This window comes from Apodemus sylvaticus, chromosome 5 (assembly GCF_947179515.1).
Source record: "Apodemus sylvaticus chromosome 5, mApoSyl1.1, whole genome shotgun sequence".
In the NCBI taxonomy this organism is placed as follows: domain Eukaryota; kingdom Metazoa; phylum Chordata; class Mammalia; order Rodentia; family Muridae; genus Apodemus; species Apodemus sylvaticus.
In genome coordinates, this window is record NC_067476.1 from 93,333,159 (window position 1) to 93,357,174 (window position 24,016).

The 24,016-nt window shown below is 35.3% G+C and overlaps 2 protein-coding genes across 2 annotated transcripts in view; both read right to left on the bottom strand.

Annotated features, from left to right (window-relative positions):
• LOC127684876 (uncharacterized) overlaps positions 1-15,507 on the bottom strand; it is a 204,288-nt gene extending 188,781 nt beyond the window's left edge. The window contains 8 exon segments of the mRNA XM_052181666.1: positions 2,608-2,680; positions 3,566-3,599; positions 5,431-5,495; positions 7,503-7,640; positions 8,865-8,971; positions 13,998-14,171; positions 14,326-14,440; positions 15,269-15,507. Of these exon segments, the coding sequence (XP_052037626.1) occupies positions 2,608-2,680; positions 3,566-3,599; positions 5,431-5,495; positions 7,503-7,640; positions 8,865-8,971; positions 13,998-14,171; positions 14,326-14,440; positions 15,269-15,507 (945 nt within the window).
• Positions 15,508-16,897: 1,390 nt separating this feature from the next.
• On the bottom strand, positions 16,898-17,836 carry LOC127684479 (olfactory receptor 4F6-like). Its single transcript, XM_052181399.1, has one exon. The coding sequence runs from the start codon at positions 17,834-17,836 to the stop codon at positions 16,898-16,900; it is 939 nt and encodes a 312-aa protein (XP_052037359.1).
• Between the last annotated feature and the right edge of the window lie 6,180 nt (positions 17,837-24,016).

Below are 24,016 nucleotides of genomic sequence, written 5' to 3' on the forward strand. Positions count from 1 at the left end.
GAAAGCATCTTCCATAAATGATGCTGCTCTAACTAGCAATCTGTATATATAAAAATAAAAATAGATTCATATTTGTTACCTTGCACAAAGCTCAAGTGCAAGAAGATCAAGGAAGGACCTCAATATAAAGCCAAATATACTGAATCTAATAGAAGAGAAAGTGGAAAAAAGCATCAAACTTATTGGCACAGGGGAAATTTCCTAAACAGAACTCTAGTAACTCAGGCTCTAATATCAAGAATTGAATGATGGTACCTCATAAAACTGGAAAGCTCTGTAAAGCAAAGAAAATTTTCAGATAGGACAAACCAACAACCTACAGATTAGGAAAATATCTTCACTATCCCCACATCCAATAGAAGTCTAATATCCAAAATATTTAAAGAACTAAAGAAGCTAACCAAAAAAACCCCCAAACAATCCAATTCAAAAATGGCGCAAAGAACTAAACATAGAATCAACAACAGAGGAATCTCAAAAGGCTGAGAAACACTTAAAGAAATTGTCAAAGTCCTTAATGATTAGAGGCATGAAAACCAAAACGACCCTGAGACTCTACCTTACACCAATCAGAATGGCTAAGACCAAAATCTCAGTTGACAGTACATGCTGGCTGGAATTTGGAGAAAGAGGCACAGTCCACCATTGCTGGTTGGATGGCAAACTGGTACAACCACTCTGAAAATCACTCTAGAGGTTACTCAGAAAATTGGAAATAGATCTACCTGAAGACCCAACTATCCTACCCTTTGGCATATATCCAAAAGATATCCCACTATGCCAAAGGGGCACATGTTCCACTATGTTCATAGCAAACTTATTTGTGATATCTAGAAGCTGGAAACAACCCAGATGTCCCACAACAGAAGAATAGTACAGAAAATGTGGTACAATTACACAATGGAATATTACTTAGCTATTAATAACTAGGACATAATGAGTTTTGGAACTAGATGGAACTAGAAAATATCCTGAGTGAGACAACTCAGAACCAAAAGACATGCATGGTATGTACTCATTAATAAGTGGATATTAGCCAAAAAAAAAAGAAGGAAAAAAAGAAAAGAAAAAGAAAAGAAAGAAAAAGAAAGAAAAGAAAAAGAAAGAAAGAAAAAGAACAGAAGACCCAGGAAACAACCCACAGAATTCAAGAAGGTTAAAAAGCCAAAGGATAGAAGTGAAGATGACCCAATCCCACTTGGGAGGGAGAAGAAAGCAGTCATTGGCCAGAGGGGGAGACATGTGTATGGGAAAGGAGACAGGGAGGGGAAGTTGCAATATGATCAGGTATTGGGGGTGGGAATTGGTACTTAAGCTCTGAGAGCCAGCAGAAAGAATGGAAACAGGCAACCTCAGGAGGCAGGAGGTATGGGACCAACTAGAATGTAACACTTGGAATGTGATTTGAATAAAATATATATATGAAAATTTCCAAAACAATAAATTAAAAATATTTAATTTTTAGGTTGCTTTAGGGCATGCTATATAAAGAGGACCACTTCACTCCTGGAACTGAAGGATGATTTAGACAATATAAAATCTTTGCATCATGAAATAAGTTTTCAATTCTAGAAAAGAAACTTATGTGATTATGTATCAGATTCCTATAAGTACAGTATTATGTAAGAAAGAAATTTAAAGATCTCATTTAAAAGTTCATGCAGCTTTTCTATCAACATATAAACAGCATAATAATTCATTTTTCTAATTATGCCATATAAAATGGTACTTCATGGTTGAAGAAAATAATCTATTATGAAAGTATCAAGATATCACTACCCTTCCAGGTGACTTTTAAAGAAATCCTTCTTAAATGTAGTTGAAATGTATTTAAATCTGTGTCTAGTATCCACAATAAGAAAGAGAAATATAGTTAAAATCTTGGTCAGCTTTTCCACAAGTTTTAACAAGCAAACAGATGATGGGGGATTGATGTGTAGTAGAAAGCAACTCTGAACATTGCAGTTGGCCCTGCACCTGTGCAGTAGGACAATTTATATCTGTACATTAAAACCAGGATTCAAGGAATACCCCTGAAAAGAGATAGGAAATACAAGTTGGGTTCAATATCTACCACTAAAAGGAGACATGGAACAACAAAATCAATGCCTTCTCCTACTACACAAGAACATGAACGATAAACTGGATAGCCTAACACAAATGACATATGATATCCATCTTGCTAAAGATATTTTTACCATCTTCCATAAATAATTCTGTGTCCTCTGATGGGACTATTTTCTCCATTGCGATTCTGTGATGAGTATCATAGAGAATGAGTAATGAATCATAGTGAATGGCATTTACCCAAATATCATTGATCATAATTGAAAACTACTTTGCTATGGAAATTCTGTTTATAATAAAATAATCTTAAACAATATATTTCACTCAAAAGAGTTACTTGATCTTTGTTTTTTATCAAATATTGAAAAAATTCAAATAGATACTAGTCACAGACTTGGGATAATATTTTTATTCAGTAATTGACTATTTCCTTTATTGTCAACAAAATTAGAACAAGTAGATTACTACCAAATTTAAAGAGTACACATCTGAGAAATATATTTCTGTAAAATCAAATCAATTTAAGAAGTAAAATTGTACCTCATCGTCAAAATCGCATGCATTATCACTTGATTTAAGTAAGGTGGTCTCAGAAGTAGGATCATTGGGTTGCCTACAGTAAACACGGTGAATGAAACTCTTAAAAGCACATGAAAGTGGGCATACTGAGTTACATTTTATAATCTTAATTGATATGAATAAAGATTGACTTCTTATTTATAGCAAATGTCCAACTTTCAATTTGTTCTTTGCCTCTGTGTCTTCCAATCTAGAAAAGGCTAAATATATGATGACATTTTATTCTATATCAATAGTGACAACAAAAATGCTGGCAGAGACTTAGATGAACTTGACTTCACAAACTGCCTTAACTTAATGCAGCTTTCAGAACCTATTCAGTAGGTCACAAAACTTGTGCTAGTTTAAACCAAAAGAGAGCCTGCTTCAAAACCCATGTTTTGTTCACCCAAAGTATTGATGTCATGTTGTTTTGTAATAAAAGCAGCTATGGCAAAGAAATTATTAATTCCCCTTCACCTTAAAACAAGGAGAGTTCCTTGAAACATCTTTACTGTTTTAAAGTTAATTATAAAAATAAATAAATATCCAAATGTGTATGTGATCATTGGGAATGGTTTTCCCAATGAGAATAGAACATAAACCTTGTTATATATTTTTATTCAACATTTAAATTTGATGCATTGTGTATAGGTTAGAGCGCTCCATGGACCCCTATCAATCTATTGAAATGAGCAAGGAAATGCATGCGGAACTAAGTAAGGCTGGTAGTCAAATCATGGAAGCAGTAAGAGTGACAATAATACAATCAGAAATATCACAGTAATAATAGAAAAAATAAACATTTGTTACACCAGTCATAAGAAATAACTGTCAAACCTAAATATTAGGGATTCTACAGATTAGAATACTGCACAAATACTTTTTCATTTATACTTTACATAGGAAAAAATGATTTTTATAATTATATGATTCTTACTTGTCTAATGAATTGTCTTCAAAATTCTTGTATTCTATTTAAGAAAAAAGAAATATATTTAAATGGAACAATTAAAATTGAAAATGTTAAAATATATGACTCTGACAATAGGCAAATGGATGGAAATAAAAAATATCATCCAGAGTCAGATCGCCTAAACCTAGACAGACACACAGGCTATGTAGTCACTTATAAGTGGACATTAGCCATAAAACACAGGTTAACCACACTACAATTCACAGACCCCCAGAAATTTAGTAATAAGGAGGGTCAAAGACAGGGTGTATGAATCTCACTCCGAAGGGGAAACAAAATAGTCATTGGAGATAGATGGAGGAAGGGAACTGGGTGGGAGAAGGGGTGATGTGGTGGACAGGGAGTGGTGATCAGGTGTGGGGAAAGGAGTTGATGGAGAGGGTAATCATGGTAATCATTACCATGATTGGAAATGGTAATTGAGGTTTCTTTTTGGAAATTGACTTTTCCCTTGGGACAGGGAAAGTTCCAGGGAGTTTATGGGGGTAATCCTAGCTGAGACTCCTACCAGCAGCTGATATGGAGATTAAAGTAGCCACCTCCTGCAACCAGTTGGGACTCCAGTGCAAGGAGGGGCACATCAACCTGCCCACAAAACCTTCAACACAGGTATAAAGAAGGAACAAAGATTGAAGGAAGTTCAAGCAATGTCTGGCCCAGCTCGAAACACATCCCATCTAAGAGATCCAATCTCTGACACTATTAATGATATGCTGCTATGCTTGCAGACAGGACTCTAGCATAACTTTTCAAAAGAAACTTCACCTGGAAGCTAAAGGAAACAGTTGCAGAGATATACAGCCAAACATTAAGTGCTCAGAACATCTAGTCTAAGAGTACAGGATAACATTGAGTGAGCTGGTGGGATCAAGGTCACCACAAGAATACCTACTAACCTGGGATTACAGGGGCTCACAGAGATTGAACCACCAAAAAAAGAGCATGCTGGGGCTGGACGTATGTCCTCTCCACATTTGTATAGTCTCACCGCTTAGTCTTCATGTGGGTGCCCTAACAATTGGAGTGGAGATAGTCCCTGACTAAGTTGTCTGCTACTGGATCCCCTTCCCATAACTAGACTACCTAGATGGGCCTCTGTGAGAGAGCATGCATTTAGGCCTACTGAGACTGGATGTTGCAGAGTGGGGTGTAACCAAGGGGGACTTTTCCTTCTCTGAGGATAAGGGAGGGATTTGTTAGGATGGGATTGGAAAGAAAGGAGGGATAGGGGGAGATGATGATCAGGATAAAAAGGGAATCAACAAATAAATAAATTTTAAAATGTATTTGAAAGATTTCCAATTTTAAAAAAATGAAGGCATGGAGTTCTGGATTCAATTCCTAGTTACAAAAGAAGTTTATGATTTTAATAAAGGAAGCTGTTGAGTATGTGCTGCATGTGTCTAATCTCACCAACTAAGAAATCAGAGCAGCTTAGATCAGGAGTTCAAAACCAAGTTCAACTGCACAATAAGGTGGCAGCCAGTCTGGAATAACTGATTCATGTCTAGACATAGATCAAAATATATTTATTCAGGAATGTCACTATTTCTCTTATCATATGAAAAGACAAATTTTGTGAGTGATAACAAGATCATGACAACAGAACGCTAGTGCTATTGCCTAAAGTACAATATCTAAAATATATGAAGCAGTTCAATTATATATGTGTAGAACACAATTCATAGAAGTGTTGGTTTGCATTGAATGTGTCCTGATCATGAGTTTTTTACATGTTATTACATAATTTTTACATATTACATATGTAATTAGATGTGTAATATGTAAAATATCACATAATATTTACATAGCATAATCATAAGCCTTACCTGGGATGCCATCTTGATTTTTTCTACGTAACTTTTCATCATAGTTCATGAGAATCTCTCGACTACTGCCATGTGTAAAAATAAAACAAAACAAATAAAACATAAAATTACTATTTAAGAAAACATTCTTATACGATGTTAAAGTTTCCAGAATGTTAAAAGGCATTAGGATCATAACCAAATAAAACCCAATATTTACTTCCCTGGTCTTAGGTCTTATAATCACATATTACAACTGTCCAGAAATCATGAAATCCTTTTTGTGTTCGCTATCAGAGATAAAATAGCCTATCAAAAGAAAATTTGGGGAATAAGTGTTTATTTTCACTCACAACCGTTTATCATTTTTGGAGGAAGTTTGAGGCTTTAGTTGCAGCACATTCACCATCAAGAACTGAAGGAAAGGAATACAAATTCATGCTCCTCATTTTTTTCTGTTCTGACACAATTCAGGACACCTTCCTAGGGAATGGTGCTACTCAAAGCAAGCTGGATGGGAATCCCTATATCTATTAATATAAGTCATTTCTCCACTGATCATCATACAGGTCAATCTAATCTACAGAATCACTCACTGACACTCCCTTTCCAAGTGACTCTAACCTGTGTCACTTAATAATTAAGGTTAAGTATCACAATTCTCAATTTTCACTGCTAGATGCTTTCATATAATTTTATTGCTTATAATTTAGAAAAGTGAGCTGTTTAACAGATTGAAAATTGAAGCTCATTATTACATGATTTCTTTCCATTAGATGAATTGATTGTGCTATGCACTATTATTGAATTGCACATCACCAAAAGCTGAAAACTAAAATGTTCTAACACCACACTTTGGTTACCTGCATCCCTCATCTACCTAATCAAACTACAAATCTATAGATCTTTGATGCAATGATTGGTTTTCTTGTTTGTCTCCAAATTCTTTGGAAGATAAAATTATATTTTATACATAGATTCCAATAGCATGTGATGTGAACTAGTTCTTATAAATATAGTATGAAGCTGGGAACTATACAGGGAAAGATGGCATTGGGTTTGCTAGCCCCTAGGAAAGAATGCTGCATAAAATGCAACAGGAGCTGATGCTCAAGTTGTAGCAGTAATAGACTCCTCATGTTTCCTGCAACATAATTTGAACATTCATGACAACTTAGAATGATCCCAAGTCATAGGTTGAATCAGAATAGATGAACACATTCTTCAAATCAATGAAATTTGAAGGTCTGGCATGAAACTAGCATATGGAATCTACATCAGGTTCTGAATAAATAAGAAGGATCAAATTGCTCGCAATGAACATGACACAAGCTAAAAAAGCCCTGAAACCAAAGGAAACCACTACCATCATGGGACTAATAGCTCAATTAAAATATTGTAACTGTTCAATGTAATGGGAATTATCATAAAATATTAGGGATTAATTCAACAAAGGCAACCTGGTTATCAAGGTCAATCACTATTTTTCCCCAGAAGAAGTGCTAATATCAACACTGAAGCAACAGAATCAGTAGAAGCAAAAGAAGGACTAGAATGCCTTTTTCTCCATCTGTGTTTTGAAAGAAAACTCTCTTCCTGGGAGTTAAGAGACCCAGAAATAATCATTTTCAAGATTCAAATAATAGAAAAAATGATCAGAGAAAGAAAGACAATCTTCTGTTAAACAGTACCTGAAGAATGAAACAGCTAATTAGAATATCAAAATCTGACTATATAATATATAATATTAATATATTCAGATATAGAGATTATATTTGGCTAAAAGGAAATATATTGAAATCCACAATGTTAAAGGTCTGAAAATTCACACATGGAGATGTAGGTCAGTGCTAGAATTGGCCATAACAGAAGAAGTACTTGGTTCAGTCCTTAGCATTTCTAAACCAGGACAAGAGATAAAGAAATCCCCCTTTTTTCTACTTCTGACAGTATGTGTTTTCCATATTGGATGGTCACTGCTATTCCAAGAGAACCTAGAGTCAACAATGAAATACTGTGTGAGGAAAGATGGAGAATTAGTGGTTAATTTTAACTACGTTAGTGTTTACAAGTAATCTAGTGCAAAAACTTACCCTTTACTTGTGCCTTCAATAGCATACCGTAATGCAGTCCATCCAAATACATCTTTAAAGAAAAAGTCAATGCCTTCATCCAAAAGTAGATTGACCATATCTTTAGAGTCCCATCTTATGGCATATAAGAGAGTGTTTCTGAATTCAAACAGAAATAACTTCATTGCTAGGTATTTAATTAAAAATGTTAATACTGGTTATATTACAAATTTACTGTCTTGCTTATCTGTTTGGAATTGACCTTTTTGCCACACATAAATACTATGGGAAGCAAGAGTTCATTTTTATATATTGTGTCCAAAAACAAAAGGAAAGAATGGGTAGGAAGTCTTCTGTACTGCACACACTATGCATACTGTGTATACCACATATGTTGGTATGTGCTGTATATACTGTATATAGTGTGTGTACTGTAATTGCTGTGTATGCTGTGTTTTCTGTGCATGGTTTATATACTGTACATACAGTTTATATTGTGTGCTATGTATACTACATGTTCTGTATATACTATATATAGTGGGTATACTGTAAATTCTGTATATGCTGTGTTTGCTGTGCATGGTGTATATACTGTTTATACTGTATTCTTACTGGAATTCTTGATAGAATATAAATGTGTAGCACTCATCTTCTTAATTAAAGATTTAAAAGAAAATGTCTCCATTTGCTCTAGTTTATTGTTAGATATTATAATTATTATTCAATTAACCATCAGATCCTAGAAAGCTGTTTTAATTATTTAAGCAATAAAATATTATAAAATATTTTCTTTAAAATAGCATCCATTGTATCTTCATTTAGTAATGATAATACCATTGCCATGCATAGTACTAAATGTTAAATAAATGATACCACAAAAACCTTCCCAGAATAGTTTCCTTCCTATTATATTTGGCAATACATAGCACTTAAAAACACTCCTCTAGCAATTAGGCATCCAGCATTATAACCAATTTATATGTGTCTGCATCTATTCACCTATGACATTTTATAGGACAGATATGTAATAACAAGTGGAAATACTACAAAATGATTGTGTCTTCTTGTGAACAAAAGTTTCAAACTTTAAAAATTAGTAAAACCAAAATGAAAACCCATTAATCTATTCTAAGATTGGTTGGCCAACCAAACACAATATCAAATAAGAATCAGTCAATATATGGGGTGTGAAGCTCACTATAAATGACGTGTGCTGCTCACCTCCACATTGCATTCCTTACCTAACTGATAAGACTGATGGCTCATTGATATGTGATCATTGAATACCTATTTCAATCTTCTTCCTATCAATTTGCTATTTCCTGGCTGCATGGTTATTATTTCAGTACGCTGCTCGTTTTTTAAAATGCAAATGAGAATTACCTTTTCATCTCATCAAATACGTGTATATTTGCCCCCTTCTTTACTAAAAACTTTGCCATCTCTATTTTGTTTTCCTTGAGAGCCAGTAAAAGTGGTGTAAAGCCATCCTGCAAAACAAAACAAGACAACCTGAAATCCAAAAACTTTACAGTTTTGAACTGAATTGACTCTTTTGAGATTTTTTATTATTTATTATTATTTTTCTTTTTTCTTTTTTTATTATATATATTATTTATTTACATTTCACATGATAGCACCTTTCCTGGATCCCTCACACTCTGAAAATTCCATAAGCCCTCTTCCCTCCCCCTGTTCCCCAATCAACCCCCTTCTGCTTCCCTGTCCTAGTATTCCCCTACACTGCTGCATTGAATCTTTCCAGGTCCAGGGGCCTCTTCTTCCCTCTCCTTGTGCATCATTTGATATGTTTTTCTGAGCTTCTGGGCTAATATCCACTTATCAGTGAGGACATACCATGTGTGTGTTTTTGTCATTGGGTTACCTCACTTAGGATGATATTTTCCATTTCCACCCATTTGCCTAGGAATTTCGTAAGTTCATTGTTTTTAATAGCTGAGTAGTATTCTATAGTGTAAATGTACCACATTTTTTATATCCATTGAAGGACATCTGGATTCTTTCCAGCTTCTGGCTATTATAACTAGGGCTTCTATGAACATAGTGGAGCATGTGTGCTTATTACATCCTTAGTCGTCAGGGAAATACAAATCAAAACAACCCTGAGATTTCACTTCACACCAGTCATAATGGCTAAGATCAAAACCTCAGGAGACAGCAGATACTGCATAGGATGTGGAGAAAGAGGAACACTCCTGCACGGCTTGTGGGATTGCAAGCTGGTGAAACAACTCTGGAAATCAGTTTGGCAGTTCCTCAGAAAACTCGGTATGATACTACAGGAGGACCCCTTTATGCCACTCCTGGGCATATACCCAGAGGATTCCCCAGCATGTAATTAGGACACATGTTTCACTATTTTCATAGTAGCCCTTTTTGTAACAGCCAGAAGCAGACTTGAGCCTTAAAACAGTTTCTGTAAAAAGAAACCCTTGCAAGAGTGAGAAAGCAGCACCTTTCAGTCCAAGGAACTGGGAAATGACCCCCTTCACAATAGCCACAAACAGCATAAAGTATCTTGGGGTGACTCTAACGAAACAAGTAAAAGACCTATATGACAAGATCTTCAGATCGCTGAAGAAGGAAATTGAAGAAGACCTCAGAAAATGGAAAAAATCATCCATACTCACAGATTGGCAGGATTAATATAGTTCAAATGGCCATCTTGCCAAAAGCAATCTACAGATTCAACGCAATACCCATCAAAATCCCAACTCAGTTCTTCATAGAGTTAGAAAAAGCAATTCTCAAATTCATCTGGAATAACAAAAAACCCAGGATAGCTAAAACTATTCTCAACAGTAAAAGAACTTCCTGGGGCAATCAGTATCCCAGACCTCAAACATTACTACAGAGCAATAGTGATAAAAAAAAAAAAAAAAAAACCTGCACGGTATTGGTACAATGTCAGGCATGTTCATCAGTGGAATAGGATTGAAGACCCAGAAATGAACCCACACACCTATGGTCACTTGATCTTCGACAAAGGAGCTGAAAACATCCAGTGGAAAAATGATAGCCTTTTCAACAAATAGTGCTGGTTCAATTGGAGGTCAGCATGCAGAAGAATGCAAATTGATCCATTCTTATCTCCTTGTACTAAGCTCAACTTCAAGTGGATCAAGGACCTCCACATAAAACCTGACACACTGAAACTAATAGAAAAGAAACTGGGGAAGACCCTTGAGGACATGGGCACAGTGGAAAAGTTCCTGAACAGAACACCAATAGCTTATGCTCTAAGATCAAGAATTGACAAATGGGACCTCATAAAACTACAAAGTTTCTGTATGGCAAAGGACACTGTCAAAAGGACAAAACGTCAACCCACAGATTGGGAAAGGATCTTTTCCAACCCTAAATCCGACAGAGGGCTAATATCTAATATATACAAAGAACTCAAGAAGTTAGACCCCAGAGAACCAAATAACCCTATTAAAAAGTGGGGCTAAACAAAGAATTTTCACATGAAGAACTTCGGATGGCTGAGAAGCACCTTAAGAAATGGTCAACATCATTAATCATTAGGGAAATGCAAATCAAAACAACCCTGAGATTTCACCTCACACCAATCAGAATGGCTAAGGTTAAAAACTCAGGTGACAGCAGGTGTTGGCAAGGATGTGGAGAAAGAGGAACACTCCTCCACTGCTGGTGGGATTACAGGACGATACAACCAGTTTGGAAACCAGTATGGCGGTTCCTCAGAAATCTGGGTATAACACTTCCAGAGGACCCTGCTATACCACTCCTGGGCATGTACCCAAAGGATTCCCCGGCATGCAATCAGGACACATGCTCTACTATGTTCATAGCAGCCCTATTTGTAATAGCCAGAAGTTGGAAGGAACCCAGGTGTCCCTCAACGAATGGATACAAAAATTGGGGTATATTTACACAATGGAATACTACTCCGCAATTAGAAACAATGAATTCATGAAATTCCTAGACAAATGGATGGAACTGGTGCACATCATACTAAGTGAGGCAACCCAGTCTCAAAAAATCAATCATGGTATGCACTCACTGATTCATATATTAGCCTAGAAACTTGGAATACCCAAGACATAATCCACATATTAAATGATGTCCAAGAAGAATGGAGGAGTGGCCTCTTGTTCTTTTAAGACTCAGTGCAGCAGTATAGGGGTATACCAGAAGAGGGAAGTAGGAAGGGGTGGATGTGGGAGCAGGGGGAGGGAAGAGGGCTTCCATTTCTGGCCCCCCACTTTCGGGGAGTGGGGAGCCAGAAAAGGGGAAGTCATTTGAAAGGTAATTAAAAAATATATCGAATAAAATAAAAGAAATGCTTGTCATCTACTTACCTGTAGCAGTAATCCCCTTTGCCCACAGAGCTCTCATGTGGGTCTAGGATTCCATTCTTTAAGAGCAATTTGTTAATCAGGTTTCTACATGAGGCTCAGATCTGGGCTCAGATCTTGGAGGAAACCAATGGTATCCACAGACCATGATAAGTCCATAGCTCCTGTGTTTTTATCCTTCCAGTGAGTGTTGTTTCCAATGGGATTTTATTACCCAATATTTATTAATGAATAGAGTTAATTGAGAATGAATAGAGAATGAAATCATCTAACATGTTTTATAATCTGATAATTTCAACAAAGGAAATATACACTCTTAATATTGACCCAAGAAAGTTTCAAACCTTGTTAATTTGCACTTTACTTGCATTCTCTTTTCTGTTGCTGTTTGGTTTTCAGTGTTTACAAATTCCAGGACATCATTCCTGGTCTGTATGCATGTAGAAGTCACACCGAGAGCACCTAACAGCTTCAACTGTCAAGGTTTATGACTTGCTACTCTTTGATGTAGAAAAATAGTTTGCAATTATCAGTTTGAGACATGTTGACCTTAATATTAATAGTACAAAGAACTTTTAAAAGTTCGGCATCTAATTATTATTTTCAAAATCATATAAAAGTAGTGAATTATTGTGGTCTGAAAGCAAAGTGGTATTATTCTATAAACCAATGGTTAACCTTCTAACTCCATATTCTTTCCAAACACACACACACACACACACACACACACACACACACACATATATATATATATATATATATATATATATATATATATATGTTTTTAAAGAAAATTCTTTACTCTTTTAATAAAGAAGAAAGTTTAGCTAAGATTATTGGAATCAAACTGGCCCTTCTAGAGTTCCTTCAAATTTGTGATCCAAAATTTATACATTTAGTGTTTAGCTAGGAACTGTTTCAGAATTTAGGGGAAGTAATTCTATAAATAACCTGCTCATAACTCATTTGATTTACAGTGTTAAAGTCTGCAAAGTTGTCCAAATTTATCCAGAGACATATAATTCTAAAACTAAGACGCAGCCTGTAATTTCAGTCTCATTTCTAATCCACAGGTCTAATTACCTTCACCATTTGATCATATCACTGAAAAGAGAAAGGACTGGGTCACTAGAATATTTCTAGTATTCTTTGATGGGAATAGAACATGAAGATAGAATTGCATTTCATTTCACTATGGAAAAACATGAGTTAATCCTTCAACTCCATCTAAGCTTCCTAGATTTGAGAGCAGAGGTTAGTGATGTTGTTCCTTTGACAACAATGAAAATATACCAGTAAATTCTTTGATATTTCTTCTGTTTTTCCACACTCTGAACACTTACTCACTATCTATATCACGTCTTCAGAGTTTTCATCAGGTGGCACTGTGCAGTCATGTTTTTAAGTCAAGAATGGCCACTTGCCTAACAGAAATCACTGTAGCAGTACACACAAACTAATCTTCAAGTGATTCTGTTTCTTTTGATTTTTGTTCTATAGAGTTGTGGTGTTCCTGGTTTTCCTTTTTTGTGAAAGGGGTCATGTAGTTGGGTAGGTAAAAAGATGAGGGATGAAGATCCTGGAGGAGTTTGGGTTTGGAAAAAATGTGATCAAAATAATTTTATTAAAAATTATTGAAATTATAAGTTGAAAATAGTTGTAATTCTTCTTGTTTCCCTTTAATAGCCTAATTTTGAGATAAGCCAACATATTTCTGATCAGGATCTGGTTCAATCTTTTTTAATTCAGTATTAATATATAGAAATATATCATTTTATTATATTTGTCAACAACAATAAACTTTGTCATAAATTATTTTGCTCCATTTGAATTTGAACATACATTCATTAGCAAGAGAAGTTTTGTTCTTTAAGTGTGTTACCTCACACAATTTAGAAACTAATTTTTGTGAAAAAGAAGACATAAACTAAGAAATTTTACCTTAATCCAAAACAGCAAATATGCCAGTCTTCAATACAGAAACATTCTATAATGCTTTCTTTAAAGCATCCCTATTTGAAGTCATATTGTTATACAAACAAGCTGTGTCAGAATATTTTCATTTAAGAATGCTTGAATTTTTAACATGTAAATTTAATCCTACTTCTATTATTTTAACACACACACACACATATTTCAGATTATTTGGAAATTACAGTGGGATGAACTATACCTTGTTTTTTTGTTCCATGTTTGCACTGTATTTAAGCAAGCACTTAGCCAGTGCCTGGTTATCTTCACACACAGCGTAGTGGAGAGAAGTATTGCCATTTTTGTCCATACGGTTCGGATCAGCACCGTGCTTCAACAATGTACACACACATTCATATGCCCAGTTTTGAACAGCCTAGGAATATACCAAGAAACAGGTGACTTGTTCAAAGAATTCAATATAAACATCACACAGGATTCATGAAGTAGTGACATGTTCACGGGGTCAGTTCCTTTCACAGTGACATAATTAAGCCTATGTTATGCTGGATTTGGAGAAGTGTGTATACCTTCATCAGAGGCGTGATGAAGTTCCTGTCAACAGCATCAATATCACAATTATTTCTCAGTAGAACACCTACTACTTCCACCTGGCCATAGGCACAGGCAAAATGCAGAGCAGTCCTACAGAAAAGGGAATTTTAAGTGAAATTCTAGAACGGTATCTAAAAATCAACAATTACTCAGGTAATCATAACACGTTAAATAGCACAGAATTATTAAACATTTAATGTTATGTGATTCTCTTATCTTCTGAACAAATATTTAATTCCCTTATGAAAAATAGAACAATTCACTAGCTTATTATATTAGTATTAGTATTGCTATATCAGTACTTACTATATTAGTAAAAAGGCCATAAATTTGATATCAGTAAAGCAAAAAAAAAACAAAAACAAAAACAAAAATAGTAATTATCCCATAGAATAGCACAATGATGTACCAATAGGAATTATGCAAATTCTTATATTTCTACCTGCACTTAATAGCTCAATTTAAGATTATCATTATTCCTTCTTCTTAGCAAAGAAAAGTTTAAGTACAAGATAATAAATTTTCTCTGACATGTTTACAATTAATTTCAAGGATTCGAAAATGTACTTAATGTTTTTAAATTTTCTTTGAGGTGGCAAAGCAAGAAGGTTTTAATAATAATTAAATATGAATGTTATATGGTAGGTGTTCATATTACTATTGGTAAACAAATTGGTTAAGAGAACAAATAAATATAGTTGGTAAATTCATGATTTATTGGGATAAATTTATAGGTGGAGTTGAAAGATCTGAGCTAGCTAGCAAGAGTGAAAGTCATAAGGAGATGCTTAGGATCCAGAGAAGGAGCAGAGAGGCCTCTCCCTCCCTTTGGCTCCTTTACCCTGGTCTTTGGACATAACAGAGGCTGTCTCACATCCTCCATGCAAGCCACTCCCAGTATATCAAGGGCCCTATTACCTTTGCTTAAAGTCTCTGTCGTGCACACTGTGTTTCCCAAGACTTATCATTCTCTGTAATCTCTCTGTATCACCCTCGCTTGCAGCCTGGTGTATCTTTCTGAGAGGTTTGTATCTCGGTTCATTTGGCACAGAAATGCTTTTCATATCTCGTAAAAAGTTCAACAGGTTTTTTCGTGGGACATCGCAGAAACCCATTGGTGTCTTTTCTTTAACTCCGTGAACCACGATCTTCTTCATGACTGAGGCTACTGGTCTCACCCACCCCTCCCCTTCTCACCCTTCAGATTTTGCCAGGTCTTATTCTTAGACTCGCTAATACCCAAACTTAGTATCACTTTAAATCAAGATATGCTCACAAGTTCCCCCACCACGGTTTTAGGGTGGGGAAAATAGCTTCTGACTCCCACAGATACAGTTGATAGAATCCAGGTTGCCAAGCAACGCTGGCAAACATTGGTGTGCGCATGCACAGGAGCAAAGCTTGAGGAAGGCTAACCCCTGGGATTTAAGGACGTCCCTTGTACATGAACAAGCCACTTCTGGCCAACTCAGTACAGGAATGTAAACCCATATTCCATCAAATATTATGAAATATCTATGGAGCTCAATGAAAATCTTAGTTATTTCCTTTTAAAATATTTATTTATTGATTCAGTTTACAACCCAATATTAGCCCTTTCTCTTCTTTCAGTACCTCCGCACATAAGTCCTCCCCCTATTCCCCTTTCCCGGCTGTGAAACACCTAAAGAAATGTTCAGTGTCCTGAGTCATATCGTAAAGCACATTCGTCATCCTCATTGTAGAAATGGTGCTCCTCAACTCTCACCTCCACCTGACTCCGTGCTTGCCCTCCCTCCTTCCCTCCTCCCCCTCCTTCTTTCCTTCCTTCTCTACTCATACAAGGTGAAGCTCCTTGCCTTCCTCTTCCCAGTCGTGAACATCATTCTCCTTCTCCTGGAGCTGCTAGATATTTAAGCAGCACCCCTTGTCTCAGCTCCTACATAACTTCATGACTTCAAATGCACTTCTGGAAAGTAAGACCTCGCATTACCTCTTTGTCTCTGCAACCTCTCTCACTCTCCCACCAGAGACTAGACTACATCTGTCTCCTATTCCTGCTGACACTCTCCCACACCAAGTAGTCTCACCATACACAGTCACCCATCACAAATATAAACGGAAAAACTAGTCAGATGTGATGGTGAACATTTTAATTCGCATATCCAGGAAGTTGATGCAGGGAAAATTTGAGTTTGAAGCCAGATTTGATTAAATATGTCCCTACTACAAGAGATGTCTGGAAGGCAATGAATTTTTTCAGATGTGGAAATAATGGATGTTACTTATGTTTCCAATAATGCTTTTCAAATGCTCTAAAATATGCATTTCATAATATCCAAAAATATGTAATCAATCAATAATGCATATATAATATATAAATCAACACCAATAAACATGTAATACTATATAGCTAATATCCTATACATATGTAATCATACCAACTTTAAATAAATTATTCGAGTTTATCAAGTTGTGGTAAATAGGTATAATACATAATGTTAGAGGTGATAATTTAACATTTGTGTTTATAATAGAGTATTTAGGTTGTGTATGCTTATGAGGAACTTAGCAGACACTTTTCCTATTCAGGAACTGAACACTCAGTCTTCTCATCGCCACCTTCATGTCTTTGTTCCTCAGCGTGTAAATGGCAGGGTTCAGGACAGGTGTAATCATGAAGTCCAGAATGGCAAGGAACTTATCCACTGGCACAGTAGGAAATGGCCACATGTACACGAAGATGCATGGTCCAAAGAATAAAATTACCACAGAGATGTGAGCTGAAAGAGTAGAGAGGGCCTTGGACAAACTGCCCAAGGACTGTTTCTGTACAGTAAACAGTATGAAGATGTAGGAGATAATCAATAAGAGGAAGGTACTGAGAGAAATCAATCCACTGTCAGCAGTAACCAAGAACTCCATTCTGTAGGTGTCTATACAGGCCAGTTTGATGAACCGAGGAAGATCACAGTAAAAGCTATCTATCTCATTAGAAGCACAAAAAGGCAAATGGACAACAAAAGCTAATTGAGCCACTGAATGAATGAGACCAATAATCCAGGCACCAGTCAAAAGCAAAAGGCACATCCGTGGGGTCATGATGGTCAGGTAGTAGAGGGGTTTGCATATGGCCACATATCTGTCCCAGGCCATGGCTACCAGCAACACCATCTCACATCCTCCCAGGAGATGGAGGATAAACATCTGGAAGATACAACTCTGGATTGAAATGATACTGTGACCTGAGTACAGGTCAGAAATCAACTTAGGAACTGTTGAAGTAGAAAAACAAAAGTCAACGAATGAAAGATTACCTAAAAGGAAGTACATGGGTGAATGTAAATGAGGGTCAAAGATCACTATAAACACAACTGAAAAATTTCCTATAAATGTTGCTGCATATGATATTATAGCGAATGCAAAGAGAAAATATTGTGTTGGTCTATAGGTTGATAATCCCATGAATATAAATTCAGTTACTTTAGAGTAATTTGCTTCATTCATTGGATCTGTCTTCAGTTATTCAGATCATTCTACAACACAAAACAAAATATGTAAAGAGTTACCAGAAATAGTAAAATAAGAACCATCATTGGGACATTTTATTTGTGAATTCATTACAATAAATCATTTTATATTAAAATGTAAAAGGTAATATGAATAAATGTTGAAAGGAACACATAAATTGTTTCCAAATATGGACTAACCAATAAATAGATCTCTGTGATCTTCCATGTTTTGAAGAATATGCCTGCAATCTGCTACAATCCATTATGAGTATATATTATATTTCAAAAATAATGCTATGTTCTTTAGTACAAAGGTGGCCCAGATTCTGCAGAATTGCAGGCAGATTGAATATCAGAAGAATAAACAACTTTAAACAAAGAAAAAGCTCTGATGACTCAGATAAAGAAGCATAGAAGAAGGGTTGTCTGCCTCACAAGCTTCTGCCTACAATGTGCCAAACAGCAGTTGCCACAGATGAGGAAATAGAGTACACAAGTTTGAAATGTCCTCTACAGTGACCTTGAGATTATGAAAGTGTATTGAAAGCAAACACTTGTATTAAGATCTTTGCTGTTTTCTCCTAAGTATATACTCATAGTCACCACGTATGTGGTAAATCTACCGCTGTATAATCTGAGAAAACATAAATAGAGGGCCAGGATTATTGATTTTCATTTGTGTCATCAAGTTTTTCATAATATGATGAAGTTCTGTGATTAGGACTAAGGAAGCAATACTGTTTCATGAACTGACAATCAGAATGTAACTTGTTTTAACTTCTCTGACAGACACTGTTAAAAGAATATCAAAAAATCTAACTATAGGGAAACCAAACCTAAGGCTACAGAAAAAAAAACCAAACAAACAGATAATGTATTTTTAATAAAATTGTTGTGAGACAAAAATACATCAGAAGCTTGTATTTAAGAGTTATATTTCTAATAAAAACTGAATGGTTCTGCTTAGCTGATAGTCATATTTTATATATCAGTTAAATTTTTATAATTTAAACAAACTTAAGCAAGGGATGAATGTATGATCACCGAGGTAATTGACAGTGTATGTTTTCCATCCAAGGAGTAAAAATTAGTCTGAAAAGTTTTACTCATTCAATGTGAGGAACCAAAAGCATGGTATCTCTCTCACACATATTCAAAGTATACCAAGGAAGCTGGCATGTGAGAAGCAACAGCTATCACTATTATCTGACCTTCACACATTCACACATGTTCACAGGCATCCATGCATGTGTATTGACACACAGGCAAACATAAGCATTACATGCAGAAACACTAATAAAACACAGTACTATTAATTGTTTTTGTTCTCAATGGCTGGGGAACTAACCAGTTTACTTTGGCTTTCTTTTAAGTCAAAGTATTCCTTGTTACTAATTGATTATGGCTTATAAAGCTATCATAATTTATACTTTTGGGCTTGTAGAAGGATAAAATTCACCCTGGAAGGAGTAGACTTAATTTTAAGGAGAGTAAGTACATATGATTCACAAACTATGCACTCATTGAGCAAACAGTGTATTAACAATAATGTTAATTAACCATATAGGTCATTAGAAGCTTGCTAGCTTTTAGATTAGCAATCAAGATAATCAAGAAAAATAAAACAAATAATTATAGAAATAGATAGAGAAAGGGTAATGAGACGTAAAGGAGAGAAAGGAAATTCAGTCTTATCAAGATTCTTGAACAAATGTGTTATTTTTCCACTCTTGGATTATATATTGAAAACATTTACTAAAGTGAGATACCAAGTTGATTTCTAGAATACTATCATCAATGAAAATGTTGTATTCATAAATGACATTTATTCTGCAATAGCTCAGATCAATTCATTACCAACCAAAATGTTTACTTATGCAACAGAATAGTTTGAAGCATTTAGATTAAGTCATTTTACATATAAAAATATGGAAACATTTACAGTTTGAAAATTGGAGAATTTAAAGTAAAATTAATAATAAGAAAAAATTTGAATGAAAAATAATGTTCAGGAATACACATCAGTGTCACCATTGGAGAATCTGAAAATGTAGGCTTTCATCTGGCTTTTACTTCCAACATTATATTCATGTGTTATTTAGAAGACTAACCAAAGACCTGTATGCTGTCAGAGTAAAAGTGGATTATTCTACAAAATAATAGGATCAAGATTAACTTCCATAAAAATTTACATGGTAATGTCAGAATCATTCAAACAAACATTAATAGTTATAATAAAGACTGCCAATATGTAAACAGTGGTTTTTCTCATAAAATATCAGAATTCACATAAAGAACATTCTCAGAAAGAGATTTATCACTAGTATTAAAATGTTGTTAATGAGCAATATATTGTTAGTTTACACTAAAATATAAACACTATTTAGTTAGCTGATGCTAATAACACAGTAAATGAAAATCAAAGATCAGTGGAGATGAGACATGGACATGGACCAGAAAGAAACAGAAGCGAACAGAGCAAAACGTGAAGGAACACTCTAAACTCTAAAGGGGACGCAGGTGAGAAGCACACCAGGGGAATATTTCCTGATGTTTTTCTGTCCACCTCATTGCTTAAAATCTCAAGTAAATTCTGCTTGCAGACATTTTTAATAAAGGAGGAAAGTTCTCGCAATCCTTCTGCCTATCTTCCCAGCTTCTGTTTTGTCTGTCATAAAACTCTTTGTTCTTCCATGACTGTAGCTATGTTTCAGGATTTTATTGAAACGAAAAAGAATTTCTTAATGTTTGTATTTAATTTGTTACTTCTTACAGCAAAAATTCTCTCCTATGTCAGTTTGTTAATAGTACCTTTCTACTTGATTCTGATTAGATAGGTTTTCTCTACGGCCTGACACCAGACCTGGAAACATGTTATATTTTATTTCATTTGTATTATTTACAATGGTTATTCTCTTAAAACTTACCAACTTTATGACCTTCTGAAAATCTGAGAGTGTGTCTTAATAATAAATCTTGGTTCTTGGTAAGTACAGTGTATCTTTGAGAGAGGTGAGATATTAGCAACTATAAGCATAGGCAAGTATATAACTACATAGATAAATGATGATGCTACTTTATTGATAATGAAGATATGCTCTACAACTTAAAGCTACTGAAAACTGTAAGCAGGAGGATTATTAATTACTCCTCTAGAAATTCTCATCATCTTATTGCTGATCTGAAAAGAATCACTTTAAGATAAGTTCCTAAGTTCTTAGCTAGCCTTTATGAAAATATAATCTAGACCAGAAATCTCCAAGAAAAACAAGACAGAAACTGGACAAAGCTCTGAAGATTTTTAGTTCTCTATGGTAATGAAGAACAGTAAATGCTTTTAAATAAAAAAAAATAACAGCATAGAATAAATGGTTATGTTATGGTGACTTGAGACCCGAGTATTTTTGTTGTAAGAATTAACAAATTAAATGAAAACATTAAGAAATACTTTTCTTTTCAATGAAATAAATAAACATAGCTACAGTCATAGGGGAACAAAGTGCTTTGTGACAAATGGAACAGAAACTGAGGAAATATAAGTATATATTACTTACACAAGGAAAATGACTACTAATTTTAGTAGGCTATTGACATTAATTATAGCAGCCCACTTACCTAACTAATGAGAATGAAGGCAACAGAAATTCCTATTTCCAGTTCTGTTGTATCTCTTGAATAATGTTTCTCTCTTCTGTGCTGTGTGGAGTTTTTAGCCATTTGTAGGCTGGTGATCTGAATCCCTAGCTCCTTTATCATGGGAATTGGTCTCAAAGCATAAAATGCTGACAATTTGGTTAGAAAGCAAGTGAAAAACAAAACAAAACAACTAATAAAGCATGACAGCAAATTATCCAAGAATTTCTATTACTAACATTTCAATGTTTGCTTAAATATTCATTGACAAAATTGATTAAAATAATTAACTAAGCATTATGTAAAATTTTAAGCTTATTCATGCAATTGGTTTTTCATGCAACAATCCAGCTCACCCAGTACTTTTAGTTAGAGACTACTTTGAACAATCTTGGCACTCCTGTCAAAAGTAAATGCCACTTTATATCAGAGCTCAATTCTTGGAATCCATTGTGATCTTTGTCATATATATATATATATGTATATATATATATATATATATACATATATATATACAATATGTATCTCTCTCTCTCACTCTCTCTCTCTCTCTCTCTCTCTCTCTCTGTGTGTGTGTGTGTGTGTGTGTGTGTGTGTGTGTGTGTATACTTTGTTCTAGCTCTATAGCTTTGAAGTTGGGAATAGAATTGCTCTGTGTCCATTCATTGTTTGGTTTCATTGAGTGTTCAGATAAATCTGCTGAACAGATAAATATTTGGAAGTCCCATAGATGTCATGGAATTAGTTAAGGACCATGGTGGGACATTCAAAGGGAACAGAGTGATATAAAAGTTTAAAAGAAATAGGAAAACTGTTAGGATTAAATTGGGAAGAGGAGTATGAGCACATGTGGGAAGCCATTAGAGACCCTCACTTTGGCTGACAGGGCAAAGGCCCTGAGATAAGCAAACAAGAGCCTCTCCCGCGGGCATTGGTTTAGCCATTGTCTCGAGATAACTGCAGAATGGTCCTGCCTGCATCAACACCCGCCGACTCTGGTAATTGCGAAGTCCTGAGATAACTGCAGCAGGCTCCAGCCTGTGCAAACACCTGTTGTCTCCACCAGAGGACCCTAATCTCCTCCTGCTGAAACTGCTAAGATTGCCCTTCCTTCCTTTGTCTTTGCCTTGAGGCATGTCCCTCCTGAAAGCCTTAAAATCTGTGTACCCCAGAACATTAAACGAGGCTTTGACATAACCCAGATTGACTTGTCTTTCTTGGTGCTTGGCCTCCTTCCTTCTCTCCCCCCTTTGACCCTCAGGTAGCACCCCTTCAGAACCCTGGAATAACTGACCCGCAGGACGGGTTACAAGCACAGAGTAGATAGTGGGGCACACCTTTCCAAAGTGTAGCACCTGGAAAGATAAATAAAACTCAAGGCTTTTAGGAAAAGTTAAATGGAATCCAAGTTCCTATGTTAGAAGCTTATTTAAACCCCCAGACAAAGAGTACACATGGAGGGATTGTAATAGTTATAATCAGTGACTAACAAGAAAGGGTATTTTTAGATACATTAGTGCGGTTGCACATATGAACTTCAGAAATTGTTCTAGCACTCACAAGACTTGTACAAACCCAAGCAGACCAGCATGAATATTTTTTTAAATATCTGATAGAGAATTGACATAATTTGTTTTTAATCCAGCACATAAAAATTGACTTCTCTCCATCAATTGATTGACCAATTGATTGTAGACTTAAAGAAATTGATTTTTATTTAGTTTTATCCAGGAAATGGTGAGTCACGGGATATACAATTAACTTTAAATAAACATACACTTAAGAGTAGGGCTGAGGCAGGTTTTCATTTTTACATATTTAATTATAATGCTATTATTAGTTTTCATATATATTCTTCACCAAACTGAGGAAATACATTTCTGTTCTTAGATTGCTAGGAATTTATTTTAGTTAAGAAATGTTGTACTTTATCACAAAATGTGCATAATTTTGATGAATTAATTTATATAATCATGTTGATAGGAAGAATTACATTAATTCATTGGAAAACCCTGACTTGGACTCAGAGAAAAGAAATAAAGTGATTGATCATGACTAGAGTTTGTATAATTATTAGATAAGCTGTTATTTTATTAAATACTTACTTGTGTTTACAATAGATCATTGCTTCAATTTTATAACATTTATAGATATTCTGCTTATAATCTCTACTTACACTTTTCTGAAAGAACCTTTAAACAATTCTTCCATAATTAATAGCATGTTTCATTGACTTCATATAATCAATTGCATGTTTTATAAAAATTAGTGACTTAGAGAAGCTCCCCACTGCTATCTTCACTCCCAGTCAGATAGGACAAGTGGCTGCAGGTACTGAGATATCCTGAGTTTAAGATCTCTGGGGATGCAGCCCACCGGGCTGTTGCCTGCACCCAGGACATGGGCAGATTGGCAATGCATCTGTGCGTCAGCCAGGCATGGGGCCTATGCCCTGCGGGCAGTTCACACTTTCAGGGGCTCCCCACCACCATCTTTACTCCCTGACAGAGCAGATGGGCAGCACCAGGTTCACAGAGACAAC